Source organism: Bubalus kerabau, chromosome 15 (genome assembly GCF_029407905.1).
Source record: "Bubalus kerabau isolate K-KA32 ecotype Philippines breed swamp buffalo chromosome 15, PCC_UOA_SB_1v2, whole genome shotgun sequence".
NCBI lineage: Eukaryota > Metazoa > Chordata > Mammalia > Artiodactyla > Bovidae > Bubalus > Bubalus kerabau.
Window position 1 is genome coordinate 41,959,443 of NC_073638.1, and position 16,655 is coordinate 41,976,097.

At 46.7% G+C, this 16,655-nt stretch overlaps 1 protein-coding gene across 2 annotated transcripts in view; it reads left to right on the forward strand.

Moving 5' to 3' along the window:
- The first annotated feature begins 8,182 nt into the window (after positions 1–8,182).
- The window catches only part of IRAG1 (inositol 1,4,5-triphosphate receptor associated 1), a 123,412-nt gene continuing 114,939 nt past the window's right edge, over positions 8,183–16,655 (forward strand). For both annotated transcript variants that reach the window (XM_055548639.1, XM_055548640.1), the window contains exon 1: positions 8,183–8,264. In XM_055548639.1, the coding sequence (XP_055404614.1) occupies positions 8,198–8,264 (67 nt within the window). In that variant the 5' untranslated portion in view covers positions 8,183–8,197. The remainder of the gene's footprint in view (positions 8,265–16,655) is intronic.

The window sequence follows — 16,655 nt, forward strand, 5'->3', positions numbered from 1 at the left end:
TTCACTTTTATGCATTGGAGAAGGAAATGGCAACCCACTCCAGTGTTCTTGCCTGGAGAATCCCAGGGATGGGGGAGCCTGGTTGGCTGCAGTCCATGGGGTCACGAAGAGTCAGACACGACTGAGTGACTTCACTTTCACTTTTCACTTTTCACTTTCATACATTGGAGAAGGAAATGGCAACTTACTCCAGTGTTCTTGCCTGGAGAATCCCAGGGACAGGGGAGCCTGGTGGGCTGCCGTCTATGGGGTCGCACAGAGTCGGACACGACTGAAGCGACTTAGCAGCAGCAGCAGCAGCAGAAAAGAATCTAGGCCTGAGAACCAAGCCCCAGAGGAGTCTAGCGTTCCATACAGGGGAGATGAGGAAGAACAAATGCACGCCCTCTCTCTTCCTTCTCTTCCTCTTTCTTCTGCTTTTGTTATTATGAAAGGGGACTATTCTATTTAGTTCAGTTAGCCTTCACTTGAACAAAACTACTTGCAAGAGTTCTTTTGGGTATGCTCTTAAAAAGTGATATATGCTCTTCACAACTTCAAAGTAGTTTTAAAAAGGAAAAACACCCAACTCTGGGCTGCGGAAGAGGCCTCGTGGTGCAGGCATCCAATCAGCAGTCAGTGCATCTGGAGATCAAGTTCCTCTCAGGATTAGTGAAATTGAGCTTTTGTTAGCATTAATTTAATGGTGGAATGTCAACTCACAAACCTCAAAAATCCTTGTATGCTTCACATCTTTTTTCTTTTTTCATAAAAAAATGCAAACTCCCAAACGTATGTGAAGCCTGAAAGGACAATCTGAGAAAGGTTTGTCTCTTCCTTTGGTGAAATAAACAATCTGTTGTGTCATGGCACCTGCACAGAAATCCTGTGTTTGAAGAACAAGTTGAGACTACACTGTTATTCAGGATAGTTGGTGGTGGGGGCAAAGTAGAGAGAGCTCTACTTGTGTAAAGATCTGGGAGTCTCAGTGGACCATGGATTTTCAATGAGCCAAGAATGACTTGGTTGTCATAGCACACTGTTGCCAAGTGCATGATGAAATGAGTCTCATCTCCTTCACATCCCAGACCTCACCAAATCCCTGAAAATTGGCTTCTAGTTCCATCTATTGACATGGCCCTCCCAAATATCCAATAGCTTATTCACAGTCTTCTTCACTTGTGATTGAAAGGTCTCCTAGAGATCCGCATTTCTAAAGTCTATTCCACTAGTCTAGACATCTCTCAAGGAACAATCCTTGCAATCCTGTATTTCTAACCATTTTCTGGGCATCTCCATTTGAGTGTCTCCATCTGGGTATTTCCATCCAGGCATCCCACCAGCATCTCAAACTGAACTGATCTTTATTGACCAGTGAGTGCCTGCTCCTGGCTGCCCTGTGGTATTAACATTCACTTTACCTGCCCAGGGATCAGGTCAAAATTCTGGAGCCACCTGACCTCTTCTTTCCACACCCCACATGCAGTTAGGTCGCAAATTTATTGAGTCTATGTCTTTCTTCCCACCCTTATCCCTGCTGTTACCACTTCTGTGCAGAGCTTCCTGCATCCAGTTATCCATGTGTCATCTCCACTGGGGTGTTTCATAGTCATCTACAACTTCACATGTCCAAAATGGGACTCTGGAGTCTATTACTCCTGTACCCCAGCTGGCTTTCACATCTCCATAAATGACTCCACTGTATATCCAGTTGCTCAACCTGGTCATCCTTGACATTTTCTTCTCTCCTGAGAGCCACATGTCTATGGGGTGTTTCAGGAGCACCTAGGCTAATGTTTACCCCAGTCGCTCCACTATAGCCATGTGTTGTTAAAATATCAAGGTACCTCCCTGCCAGTTGGTAAACAGCTCCTACTCTGAGACCCCTGACTCTCCTCCACCACCTCAGTTGCCCTGGAATCTCCCCCAGAATTCCCTAGATCTCCCCATGACCTGGCAACTCAGATCATGGGGAGATCCAGTGTTGGTGCCTCATACTGCAGGGGATCTCTAGGATCCAGTGACTCCAGTAATACAGCCATTGATACCTATTACAATTGGCCAGCATGTGGGTCATAACAGATATTTTGAAGATAATCCCCAGTATTACCCATTTTGAAAAAGAAGAAATTGACACTGAAGAGATTACATAATTTCCCTATAGTTCCTTGGAGTCCATGTGGCTCCAAAGGACTTTTATCAGTCATCTCTTGACTGGTCCCACTGTCCTACAACAATCTTCCCAAAGCCTAACTTTCACCACACACTAGTCCTGCTTAGAAACCTCCTAGGGCTCCCAATCCACATGGAGTTAAGTCCAAACTCAAGCCTGGGTTTCAAGGTTCCTTCATAGTCTGACTAACTCAGGTCAGCTCCATGACAGAAGCCCTGCCACTGCATTCCTGAGCACTTTCCTGCTTCTCCACTTAGACCCACACCACTTATTCCTCTAGGAACAATCTCCCTGACCCACTCTCCACATCTTGAAACCTTGACCTGTTTGGACACATGACTGCCTCAAATGCCCACTCCTCTAGAATCAAACCTTCCTCATTGTCCCCACTTCTTCTTCCTTGGAGCATCTGCAGCTCTTGGGTTCAAGTTCAGCAGCCCAGCCCATCCATGGTTACTAACCACATTCTTCCTTACAGAATAGTTTTACTCTAATGCCTTATGTAAGCACATGGAGAGACAGTTTGTAAACCACCTTCACACACCTTCTAATCACAGATGTTACTTACCTTCTTGCATCTTATTCCATAAGCTCCTGGAGGACAGAAGGCACGTTTTGCTCATCTGTGTAACCTCACTGCCAGCAGAGGTCCAAGCACAAGGTATGCATACAGAACACGTCCTTGAAACAAATGGGTTGGTCATGCTCTTGAGGTCGAGTGGAGAAAGTGGAGGACAATTTTTCTGGCGGCTGTTCTCTCCAGGACTGGCCTAATGCAGTCAGGTTGCCAGGATCTTAGTCACTAGACCACCAAGGAAGTTCCCCAAGTCTGCTCTCCTGAAGTTGACACCCTGAGATTCTAGAGTGGCAAAGATCAGTTTTACAATTGTGAAGCACCAGCAGGCTCCTTGACCTCTCCAAATCCCAGGTTCCTCATCTAGGACCTAGGGGTGAGAAGGCCTACATCACGTGGGCTTAGTGAAGACCGACTAGACCTTATATGTAAAGTTGCCAACAGAGTGCCTGGCACCATGTTCAGTCAATGACACCTGTCATTGTCCCTTGCATTGACACCTGGATGTCATTCCTGCCAATTTGGCCACTTATCTGTTCACTTACTCATCCAGGGCCTCCTAAGTACTGGGCGTTTCACAGAGTCCCTACGTATAAAAGGGGCAGGGAGGCCAATACTCCCAGTGAGGTCATCCCAGTCCCTGAGCTGGCAGAGGTCTTGGCAAGCTTCTGCTTCTCCTGGCTTGGCTTCCCTCAGCCCCAAGATGTGCTTTTGGCCTGGGATTTTTAAACTTCTTCCCTGGCTTTGAGTCAGAGGGCCTGAGGGGAGAGCGTCCCCCAGTCGTGTGCCAGTGCGCCTCCACTGGCCCACCGCTTTGATGTTGAGGACACGTGATTGTCTCTGATGGGAATGAGTGATGGATGAGCTGGAGATTTGGGTAGAGTGAGGCCAAATCCCTGTGTGGCTCCAGGAACAAGGATAAATATAGCCCGAGTAATTGCTCATGCTCTTTTAAGGATTAAAAGTCAGCTTTCAGGCAAGCTGTGAAGCTCCATGACCAGGACAGCAAAGGACACAGCGCCTTTTTTAGAGCTGTGGTCAACACGCCTTGTATACTGCTGGGTCCCAGGCCTCCAAATACTGTTACTGTTTAAGTAAGGGGTCACCTTCTCTGGTCTATACCACATGAGGGCAGGGATGGCTCTGAAGTGTCCCTACCACATCCCATCAGCCAACTCTAGTCTGGCACACCCAAAAAACATTTTAAATGAATATGTGAGCTGTGAGAAGGCTGCATTTTTAAAATAACTTTTAGAATAAGATCTATAGACATATATACACTACTATGCATAAAATAGATAATTGATGAGAACCCATTGTACAACACAGGGAACTCTACGCAGTGCTCTCTGGTGACCTAAATGGGAAGAAAATCCAAAAAGAGGGGATATATGTAGTGGCTCAGACGGTAGAGCATCTGCCTGCAATGCAGGAGACCTGGGTTTGATCCCTGGGTTGTGAAGATCCCCTGGAGAAGGGAATGGCTACTCACTCCAGTATTCTTTCCTGGAGAAGTCCGTGGACAGAGAAGTCTGGCTGGCTACAGTCCATGGGGTTGCAAAGGGTCGAACACGATTGAGCAATGAACACTATATGTGTGTCTATAGCTGATTCACTTTGCTGTACAGCAGAAACTGACACGGCAGTGTAAAGCAACTATACTCTAATTTAAAAAAATAATAAAATCTGTGATCTAGTTAACAATAAGGTACCAGTGCCCACTTTCTGGCTTTCATATAGTTGTATATGCTATTACCACTGGGGGAAGCTGGGGGAAGTGTACATGAGACTCTTTGTACTATTCTTGAACTTCCTGCATTTCTGTAATTATTCAAAAATAAAAAGTAAGAAACCCAAAATAACCTTTAGTCAGGCTCATGCCAATACTCTGACACTTGGGGGAGGCAGTGCTGGAAGATGAATTAACTAAATCCCTGTTTCTAGCAATGCTTCTGTTTCATTACTATTTTTGAATGTAAACACATGACTTATTCACATGATTCAAACTTTAAATGTATAAATAAAATACACAGTGTATACTCTTTGCCCCAGCCACTTAGATTTCCTCCCCATAGGCTACTACATGCTAAGTCACTTCAGTTGTGTCCGACTCTTTGAAACCCTATCGTCTGTAGAGCCCACCGGGGTCCTCTGTCCATGGGATTCTCCAAGCAAGAATACTGTAGTGGGTTGCCATGCCCTCCTCCAGGGGATCTTTCTGATCAAGGACTGAACCTGTGTCTCTTATGTCTCCTGCATTGGCAGATGGGTTCTTTACCACTAGCACCATCTGGCAATTAATGTTAATGTTATTTGTTTCTTGTGTTAATTTTAGTGAGATTGTGTGTACACACACATATGTACTTGTGAGTATGTATGTGTGAATGTGAGTATATTTGTGGGTGTGTTTATATATCTATGCTGTTCTGTTATCTTACTTTTTCCACTTAACCGTGAGATCTTGGAGGCTTTTCCTGTCCCTGCATAAAGTGCCTACCCACCCTGTGCTGTGGCTATACCCATCATTTTTTATGGCTGCCAGTTGGTGGACACTTACATTGTTTCCAACCCTTCTGCTTTTATACACAAAGCTGCAGTGAATAATCATGTTCATTTGTCATTTCCCCAAGTGTGGGAATATGTTTGCAAAATAAATTCTTAGGTGTGGAATTGGATCAAAGGATACAAGACTTGTAATTTTGATCATGCTAAATTGTCTTCTATAGAGTGTGCTCATTTCACACACCCATCAGTGACATGCTTTATGAAATGTGTGTTAATGTAATAATTTTAAATGTTATTTGGTGACCCCTTTGTGAGTCTGGTGAAAGCTGTAGGCCTGTACCCAAGAAAAACAGAAATCACACAGTATTTTGCACACAGTTTCAGTTGGCGCAGAGACCTCTGAAGGCTCCATAAACCCTAATTTAAGAAATTAGGCTGAAGAGAAGGAAGTATGGTACAGGGAAAGACTTTTAGGGCCAAACCACCTAAGTTCACTTCTTCGCTCTACCGCTTACTGGCTGTGGAACATCACACAGGTCTTTTTACCTCTTTAAATCTTAGTTTCCTTTTCAAAAGAATGGTATAATAGCTCTATTTCATGGGGCACATAGGAAGGTACATGCTTTTATGGAGAGTGTCTAATATAGTGATTGGAATATTGTAGGTGTTCAATATAAGGTTTATATAACACACACAGAGACATAGACACACAGACATACACTCACACCTCCTTCCTCACATGCACACAAACCCAAGTTTCTAGTTGTCTTTGCAGTAATTGCTGCTAGATTCATAAAATCAACTTTTGGAGTACCATTCCCTAAAATGGGGTTTTTGGACCAACTGCATAAGTAAGAATCACCAGAGGACCTTAAATAAAATATAGGCTTCTGGGCCTCACTTTAGAGCCACAAGATTAGAATTTCTAGAAAAGGGGTCCAGAGAGTTTCACATTTGATGATTCTATTGCACAATGAAGTTGGAGAAACAGCACTAAAGAGTTTGGTCATTCATTCTAGTCCCTCTACTTGCAGTTCTAGTAGCCATCACCTTGTGGTTTTGCCAGTGGGAGCCTGTTCCCAGTAGATGGATAGGTGTAGATGCCTGAGGGAAAGCATGGCTAGTACCCATGAGTCTCCTCTGGTTCCATCTACAAAAATAGTTATTTATGGGTTTGACAGACAGCATGTACTATAGTCTCATCAGGAATCTCTTTTGTAACAAGCAAGGAGAAGAGACCGTCCAGGACTGGATGTCCGTGGAAGGGGCTGGGATAGAAGCCCAGTGGGCTAGGTTTGGGGGAGAAAGCCTGCCACAGCCAGGAACTGAGGATAAGGACTGTATGCAGCCAGGCAGCTGTCACCAGGAGGGCTTGAGGCCACACGTCTCGAGGCACCAACGCCTAGAGCCCTCAGCATGACTGGCGAGCACTTTCTGAGGTGGTAAGTGATGGCCCACCACTAGAGTTGCCAGATTTAGCAAATAAAAATACAGGATGAGCCATTAAATTTCACTAAATTAGAATTTCAGATTATATATATATATATATACACACACACACATATATACACATATATATGGGGCTTCCCTGGTAGGTCAGCTGGTAAAGAATTCACCTGCAATGCAGGAGATGCCAGTTTGATTCCTGAGTTGGGAAAATCCCCTGAAGAAGGAATAGGCTACCCACTCCAGTATTCTTGGGCTTCCGTGGTGGCTTAGATGGTAAAGAATCCGCCTGCAATGCGGCAGACCTGGGTTTGATCCCTGGGTTGGGCAGATGCCCTGGAAGAGGGCATGGCACCCCACTCCAGTATTCTTGCCTGGAGAATCCCCATGGACAGAGGAACCTTGTGGGTTACAGTCCTTGTGGTCACAAAGAGTCAGACACTACTGAGCAATGAAGCACACAGCACAGCATATATATGTGTGTGTGTGTGTGTGTGTGTGTGTGTGTGTATGTAAGCATGTCCTGTGCAGTATTGGGAACATACTTATACTAAAATAGATACATGTTATCTGAAATTCAAGTCTAAGTAGGTGTCCTGCATTCTATCTGGCAGTCCTACATAGGGTTTCTCTGAGCTGCCTCTAACTGCTGAAAAGGGCTGGAGCCCCCATGTGACTGGCCAGGGCCCACAGCACCATGATCTTTCTCTGGGTGCGGGGCTGCACCCAAGGTGGTGAGGAGCGAGTAAGGGCAAGGTGTGGACTTCAGGAGAGAGCAGCTCTTCCTCACCTGCGTCTGAGCAGGGGCAGGAAACTTGCTGGTGTTGATCAGCAAGTCTGAGATGCTAGCACTCTGCTAAGCCTTTCAGTATCATCTCATCAAATCCTCCTGCAACCCTAGGAGTTAGGCATTGAGATCCCAGTGATTCCCACTTTAGAGATGAGGAGACTGAGGCTCCACGAGGTTAAGACCACAGGGCTACTCAGTGGAGGAGCAAGGACTGAAGCCCTGGGGCTGGTGCCAGGTCTGGGATTAGCTGAATCTTCCAGGCCCTTCTCTCTGCTAATCCCGAGGGCTTAAGGTGGGAGCAGCCCCCACCTCCCAATCCCCGGGACAGGAAATGTTCCCAGTCTCACTGGCGCTGGGCCAGGGTCTTGTCCAGGCTCACATGCTCGCCGGAGACTCCAGGCTGGGAGGCAGATCGGCCGAGTTCTCTTGGTCCCTGCCTGGCCGGGACATGCCCAGCAGCATGAGCTGCCTGTGGGCACTGCCCTCCGCTGTGTGGGTGCCTGTGGGAGGGGCCCAGGGCCAGCCACTGCCTCTCAGGCCCAGCCTGCACTGAGCCTCGGATGGCCTGGCCAGCTTCCCTGCCGTTTGCCCCCTGAGTTGGGCCAGAGGGGTCCCCGAGGAGCTCTGGGCTCTAAGTCCCAGCCCCTCTCCGAGGAGGCGGGCAGCGGAGCTCGGCAGCCAGAGGCTTCTCAGCTCCAAGCTCCAGAGCCAGATGTAACATTGACCTTAAATGGTAAAAGCTCCCCAGAGTGAAGAGAGGCTGGCCGGAGGAGGAAAGGGGAATAACTCAGTTTTAGGTAAGTCGTCGCTATCTCCAAGAATAACCTGCCTCTTCAGCTGGGAGCAAGGGAACTCTTCTCCTCCTTAAAGGTACAGGGTGTGCTGGGATGGGGGCGCCTGACTTTAACTTTCTAGGGGAACTGGCTCGGTTGAATGGCATTTCAGCCGAGTATTTTTATTTTTGCTGTCATCATTTTAAAATAAGAAGTGAATCTTAGCTCGTCCTAACTTAACTAAATTGTGCTTCTTTTGCTTGCTGTCGGAAAGCATGCACAAGTTAGGGCGAAAACGTGGGTTCTGACTGGGGATCCCCATCCCCAGATTTCCTGTGGACCACTTTGGAGTAATAAAGGGTCCCCCGATTACGTAAGCCCACTGGGCAGGGCTCTTCACGCGCTGCCTGCTGCCCCAGCCCTGCTCTGTGAGCACTTGTGTCTTTCTCTGCCACCGTCACCAACCCCCCCCTCAACACTCGCCTCCTGTCCACTTTGGCCCTTGTGCTGGCCCAGCCCTGTCTGTCTCCCTCCTTGACCTGCCCCTGTGTCTGTCCCTGCACTTTCTATCCTGTGTTCTGGTGGAAGCCACTGTTTTTACCCCTGTCCCCATCTCTCCTGCTTCCAGCTTTGCCCCTCTGTGACCTTTCCCTGCATCCTCAAGGGGTTGTGTGTGCCTGGCCTGTGCACTGAGCCTGCACACCTCTAGAAGCTCGGAGTCAGAGCTATTCCTAGAGTGGAAGGCACTCAGGCTGCCTTTTTCCAAAGGAAAGGCCGGTGGAAGCTGGAGGCCAGAGAGGGGCCCAGCTGTCTGTTCCCTCTTGTCTAGTAAATGGCTATAAAAGCCTGGAGATGCTCTGCAGATTGAGTAAACAGTGTGAGATTGTCAGGGACCCCTGGTTGGTGCTCCCATCCCCCAGAGTTCAGCAGCAGCTGCCCTCTTAACACCCACTTTTCAGGCTGCTCTTTGAGGGTCTCGGTGTGGGGGGAGTCAAGCAGCCCATGGATCTTCTGCAGGAAAAAGGAAGTTGCTTCCCAGGCTGTTAGGCTGGGAGCACTAGGGAGTCGGAGCCCGCCGGGGGTTCTGTTGTCCCCACCAGGTGGCAGTGACGTGCGGGTGACAGGTGGCGTGAACTCCCCTCAGCTTCACCCCAAGGCTTTTATGGGAAGGAAAGTCTAAGTGACTTGTCTAGGGTCAGACCACTGAGGAGGAGCAGAGCTAGGAGAGCTGGGAGTCAGAGCCAAATCCATAGGAGTCCAGCTGCAACGCTCCTGCCCCTCAACACAACTGGGAATACGAGAGCACACGTCTGCCTTGGGGAGTGTCTTGGGCTTTTTGTCCCTAATGGAAATTACAATTGTCGTTGTCATGTTTGTTTTGTCCATGGTTCAGTGGTGTTTGTGTGTGGGTGCGCAAGTCTATAGGTGTGTGTTGAAAGTGGCTGTTTGTATTCACAGCTGATGTACCTTCCTCTGTGCTTGGTAGTAAGCAGGATGTTCTTGCATACCATGTAAGATTGGGAGGTATAATCCTGTACAAATTACTACACCATGATCAGTGATCCCCATAAACATGTTTTCTAGAAGAAAAAAAAAGCAAACATGCCATTCTTACTATGCATGGAACACTGCTCTAAGCACTTGCCGTGTAGTAATTCAGACCTCCACAACCCTACAAAGCATAGGTTATTATTATCCTCATCATGGAGATGGGACATTTTAACCCAGAGAGGAAACACAGCTGGTGACAGGTGGTGCTGGCCTATGACCCCAGGCAGCCCATCTCCACAGGCTGTGCTCTAACCACCGTGGCCTGTTCATCTCTGGCTGGTGCCACTTCTGAGCGGGTCGTGGGGAAGCACCGACTCTCTTCCAACACTGAGTGGCAGACTTTCCAAACGTGATTTCGTGTGCTCTCGCCAGCAACGCTAAAGGGGATGTGTCTGCACCTCAGTTTCATAGGAGGACACTAGAATTAGGGGATGTTACATGACTTGTCCAAGGCCATCCAGCCACCAAGTGACAAGCAGGAGACTTCGTATCCTGGATGAAGATAGTGAAGGCCATGGGATGTCTTCCACTTGAAACTAACTCTCAGGTGGACCAGTGGGCTCATAATCTCAGGACGAGGGGCTGGTTCTGTGAGTCTCTGTGTGAGGAAGTCAGATTCCTTGCCTGGTGGACTGAACCTCACATATGGATTCTCAGCTTCCCAAACAATCCTTGCCTCTGTCCTATTAGTAACAAAGGTGGATGGGTGTGCCCACACCTTCAGCAGGAGTGGATACTGAGCTCTCTTAGGGCAGAGACCCCATCTCATTCTGTAGAGTGTGTCCAACACTCAGAATAATGCCGAGAGTATATCAATACAAAGTTCTCAGGAGCAATTTTTTTACTTATGAAGAAATGGACATAATGTTTATAATGTGGTTTCTGGTTAAACAGGGCCCTGGGTTTATTATGTATGTGTGCCTGATGATCAGATTCTTCTGGCGTATCTTGAAAGAATGCAAGGTGTGTGTTGGGTGTCTCAAGTCATCCACCCCCTCCTTACCCTGCCACCGCTCCTGGGTAACCACGTGTAGCTTCTAGAGTGCCTCTCAGCTGCCCTCTCTGTGGCTTGGTGGTCAGCAGAGGGACTGTTTGATGACTGAGGAGGAGCAGAGGCCCAGATGGGTGGGGAGGAGAGATCTAGGAGCCTCCAGATTCTGCTGTTTGAGCTCTTGGAGGCAAGGGGACAGAGATAGAGAACTGAGTTCTCTTGTAGCCAATGTAAAAGGAAGGAGGAGAGAAATGGATATGAATTGACTTTGTGCCAGGGTCTGTGCTAGGGCTGTTATTTAATTTAATCCTGTGGTAGAGATGAGAATGTTGTGGTTGAGAGAGGTGAAGCAACATGCCCAAGGGAGTATGGAGGGTGGTGAGCGAGGGCTCCAGCTCAGGCCAGTTTGGTCCAAAGTGGGCACTTGCGGTGCTACATGCCGTCCTGCCTCTAGTTAGTAACCAGGGTCTCGGGCAGTTTAGTGTCACAGTCCGGGTGATGGGAAGGTCAAGGGGATTCCTTTTGCCCTGTGGACCTTGGACTCCAGGTGACAGCCCAGGGCAGCCTCACTGGATGAGGAGCAGAGGCAACATGAGTCCGTGGCCTTGGGCATGCCCTGACTTCTCTGTGAGGGCCTTCCCCACGGAAGAAGGCAAAGAGGTGACAGCCAGCCAGCCGGCCAGAAAACCTCTTCTGCCTCTCAGCTAATAAGCCACAGATGTGAAAAAGGGTTAGCAAAGGCTGGGGCTTAATCTGCTCTGGTTACTTTCTTCCCATCCTAGTACTTTTTAAATTTATACTTCTTATTCAGATTTTTTTTCCTAGTAATAAAAGTAATGTGTATTCTTTGCTAAAGTTTCTTGGAAAGTATAAGTAAGAAATTCAGAAACAAATATAAATAAATGAAAGATCCCTGTGGAATCGTATCATTCAGAGATAAATACTGGGTTTTTGTTTTTGCCCGGGATACACGGCATGGGGGATCTTAGTTCTCTGACCAGGGATCGAACTTGTGCCCCTGCATTGGAAGAGTGGAGTTTTAAGCACTGGACCGTCAGGGAAGTCCCCATAAATATTGTTAATATGGTGTGTCTCTTCCTTTACATTTCTGTATATTTTATAAAACTAGGGTCTTACCATACGGGTTTTATAGTCTGCTTAAAAACAAAATCGTTTTAAAGGAATTCCCTGGTGGTCCAGTGCTTAGGACTCAGCGCTTTCTCTGCGGTGGCCCAGGTTCAGTCTTTTGTTGGGGAACTAAGAGTCTGCAAACCACACAGCACAGCCAAAAAAAAAAATTTTTTTAAGACTATTTTTTAAGAGCAGTTTTAGGGTCACAGCAAAGTTGAGAGGAAGGTCTGCACAGAAATGTCCCAGTCCCTCCCCACCCCACACATGCATAGCCTCCGCCAGGTAACAGCTCCACCAGGGTAATACATTTGTTACAAGCGATGAACCTGCATTGACAATCATAGTCACCCAAAGTCCATGGTTTACCTTAGGGTTCACTCTTGGTGTTGTACATTCTGTGGGTTTGGAAAAATTGTGCAATGACATGTATGCACCATTATAGTATTACACAGAGTATTTTCACTTGCCTAAAAATCCTCTGTGCTCCATCTAATCATCCTTCTCTGATAACCCCAATCAGAGATCACAGATCTCTAGCAATCACAGATCTTTATTACTGTCTCTGTAGTTTCACCTTTTCCAGAATGCCATACGGTTGCAATCACACACTATGTAGCCTTTCCAGACTGGCTTCTTTCACATAGTAATAAGCATTTAAGATTCCTCTATGTCTTTTCATGGCTTGATAGCTCATTTCTTTTTGGCACTGAATAACATTCCATTACCTAGATGCATTACAGTTTATCCATTCTCCTACTGAAGGACATCTTAGTCGGCTTTTTTTCCCCCTAATTTTTAAAAAACTGAAGTATCAATGATGTGCAATATTATATGTTACAACTTACAACATTCAGTCCAGTTCAGTCACTCAGTCATGTCTGACTCTTTGCGACCCCATAGATTGCAGCACGCCAGGCCTCCCTGTCCATCACCAACTCCCGGAGAGTACTCAAACTCATGTCCGTTGAGTCAGTGATGCCATCCAACCATTTCATTCTCTGTCGTCCCCTTCTCCTCCCACCTTCAATCTTTCCCAGCATCAGGGTCTTTTCAAATGAGTTAGTTCTTAGTATCCGGTGGCCAAAGTATTGGAGTTTCAGCTCCAGCATCAGTTCCTCCTGATTCACAATTTTTAAAGGTTATACTCCTTATATAGTTTCAGAATGCTGGCTGTATTCCCTATGTTGTACATTATATCCTCATAGATAATTTATTTTATACATAACAGTTTGCAGTTTTAATCCCTTATTCTTATCCTACCCCTCCTGCTGCCCTTTCCCCACTGGTAACCACTGGAGTTATTTGTGAATCTCTTTCTTTTTTTGTTATATTCACTAGTTTGTTTTTTAGATTCCACATAAGTGATATCATAAGGTATTTGTCTTTCTTTGTCTGACATTTCACTAAGCATAATATCCTCCAAGTCCGTCCACGTTATTGCAAATGGCAAGGTTTCATTCTTTTTTTTAACATCTGAATAGTAGTCTTTTTTTAACCAAACGTTCTATCATGATCATTTTCTCATGTCATCAAAGATACTTCAAAACATGATTTTTCAGGTGTTGTGTACGACCGAGTAATTCTGCTGTGCAGCAGTTAAATCATCGTTCCTCCCACTGGGCATTTACAAGTGTGGTTTTCCTTTGGGGCCCGTCTCAGTGGCACACACATGACAGCTTTTCCATCCACGTGTGGTGTTTGGGAACTCCGCGCTCCCGGGTGGGCTTGTGCCGTACGGCTCTAGGGTGTGGATTTTTTCTGCAAGATGCTAGTGTGAGATATTGACTCAGCTCTAAATACACGGATTCACGTCAGAATTGCCTTTTATGTTCTTTCCTGTCTATCTGCGGCAGCCCAGGAGTGCGGATGTGCAGGACTCACAGTACTAAAACCAGACGTCCCAGGCAGATCGGGGCAAGTTGTTCCCCCGGGTTTGGACCTAGTGTGCCTTCAACATCTTTCCAATGCTTTCCTGTCTCTCTTCTTGACAAAAACGAGAGCAAGTCTTGGGCTTGGAGACTTCGTCAGAAACAGTTAGAATTTAATATCTGTTTTCATTAAGTTTATTTTTACAGCTAACTCCTCTCTATTTGTGTTACAAGTGGTACTGACTTTTCCATGGATGGTAGGGATATAAAGTTCCCTTTTAAAATAAGTGTGATGACAGGGGAGGCTAACACATTGGGCACTTCTCGTGGTCTTAGCGATATTCTATTGTTTTCCCTGCAGGACCTCATTTCATCCTCACAGCAGCCCTCCGAAGTAGTTACAACTGTTCGCTCTATTGTACAGATGAGGAAACTGAGGGCCAGAGAGGGTAAAGAACTTGGCCAACAATCCAGAGGTGGTAAATGGCCCAGCCAAGATAGCAATCCTGGTGCTTTGCTAATCAAATGAAAAAAATTAAATCACTAAATATATAGGTGAGAACATGTGAGGGTGGGGTGTAGATGACTCAGGTTTATGAAACACAGGTTCTGTGAGCAGGCATATCAGTTAGTATAAGATGGGGCAGAGGGAAACTGAGCCACCCCAGAAAAACTAAGTGAAAATTAGGAGCCAACGGGTCCAGAAGAGGTGGGAAGGGATGGGGCCATCCAGTGATTGCAGCAGGGGTGCAGGGCTGGGACACGGTGCAGAAGGCATGGTGGTCACTCCGGAAAGAGACACAGAGAGGCTACAGGAGGCTACCCACAAGCTAACCAGAGCATGTTTCCAGAGAGCCCAAGGTTCCTGGTTCATCAGAAGAGAAAACAAGCCCGAAGATACCCTTGACTTTGCTCATACAGATGCGGTTAAAAGAGCGCCAACTCTGAGTCAGGAGGAGGGCTCAGCTTTGACCGGCTCTTCTCTCTGGCTCAAACGGTAAAGCGTGTGTCTACAGTGCGGGAGACCTGGGTTCGATCCCTGGGTCGGGAAGATTCCCTGGAAAAGAAAATGGCAATCCACTCCAGTACTATTGCCTGGAAATCCCATGGATAGAGGAGCTTGATAGGCTACAGTTCATGGGGTCGCAAAGAGTCGGACACGACTGAGCGACTTCACTTTCACTTTCTCTCGCGATCACAGTGGAAGCTGGGGGCTGCAGCTGGAAGTAGCGTCTTGTCTGGTGGAGAGCACAGGCCCTGGAGTGACCATGTGACTCCAGCACGGACCAGCCATACACCTCGAGCCAAGCTAACCTCTCCGAGTCTCAGTTCCCTCTCCTGTAAAACAGGGATAATGATGGTGTCCACTTCATGGGGTTAAATCCCTCAGCTTGGTGTCTGCTCTCAGCGACCCCCTCCCATCCCGCCCTTCTGGGTCAGATCTTAGTTGTGGCATGTGGGATTTTTCGTTGTGGCATTTGGACTCAGTAGTTAGTTCTCAGATTTTAGTTTCCCTACCAGGGATTGAACTCTCATCCTTTGCATTGGAAGGTGAATTCTTAACCACTGGACTGCCAGGGAACTCCCAGTATGTGGCAGTCTGTTTCAGTTCTCATAACCTTGTCCATGAGCAAGGCCCTATCTTCTGTTTAGTAGGAAAATATAAGTCTAGAACCATGAGCTTTCCATTAGCAGGAAATGCCATGTCCTATGTTATGAGTCCTGAGTCATTCTCTCTGACCCACCAAGGTTTATGCCCGAAAAGTTCCTAGACATGGCCAAGGCCACGCAATCTGCTACAGAGGCAGCATGGAGTACGGTTGGGACCTCAGGTGCTCAAATCAAATGACCTGAATTCAAATCCCTACTCTGTAACTTATCATGTGACTTTGGGGGCAGAATCTAACTACTTTTCTTACCTGTAAGATGAGGCTGAAGATGCTAATAATTTAACTTGCTCAAAGAGTTTTTATGAAGATGAAATGGACTGCTGTATCCATAGTACTTATATGTGTATAAGTACTCAATAAATAATAACTGTTATTTAAGCTTAGATTAACATCAAGCACATGGAACACCTAGAGTTTTGTGGCTCTAAGTGGTCAGGTTTCACTAAGGGCTGTCTTGTCATGATATTTTCAACTTGTTTGGGGTTTGGATTCCTGGTAGAAAGACTGTGATGCCCTTCTGGACTTCTTACCTTAAACATCTTTCCTATTTCCCAGTTGAGGTCCAACTTGTCCCTGATGGAAGGTGATGATGATAAAGCTGAATATTATCAGGAGGAATCTAGACTGGATGCCAAGAGGACTCCCTGAGGAACATGATCTTGGGGGTATTCCACGGTCCTGGGCCTATCCCTAAGCCTGGTCTGCGGCCTGGAGTTAATTATGTATATGAGACTGACTCATGATAATCAAACTCACAAGAGACTGAAGTATGTAATTCTGAATGTCTGTGTGCTAATGTATGGGAAAAGATTACCCTTCCAGTGACCAAAATGTGTGGGAGACAGAGACTTAGCTCAGAAGGTGGAAAGTTGTAAGGGGTATTTCATGTGAGCCATAAAATGGCCTGATAGCCATCTCTGCTTATAACAAAGAGATTCCCCCAGAGCACAGGATGGGTCTGTCCCCTGGGAACTTTAGATAAGCGTTTCTCTTTGAAATTCCCTTTGTCTTCTGTAGAAAGATGGGATTTGTTGGAACATAGTTCAGAGAATCAAAGGAAGGAGGAGACCTGCCCCAGGAACGCAGCCCCCAGGCAGTGGTAGGGATGGGGCAGCAGGAACTTGCCAGTGTTTTCTTTAGAGCAGAGGTCTTCTCTACAGCAGAGGGTTTTGATGGTTCATCTCGTCAATTAAAATGTTTTTAG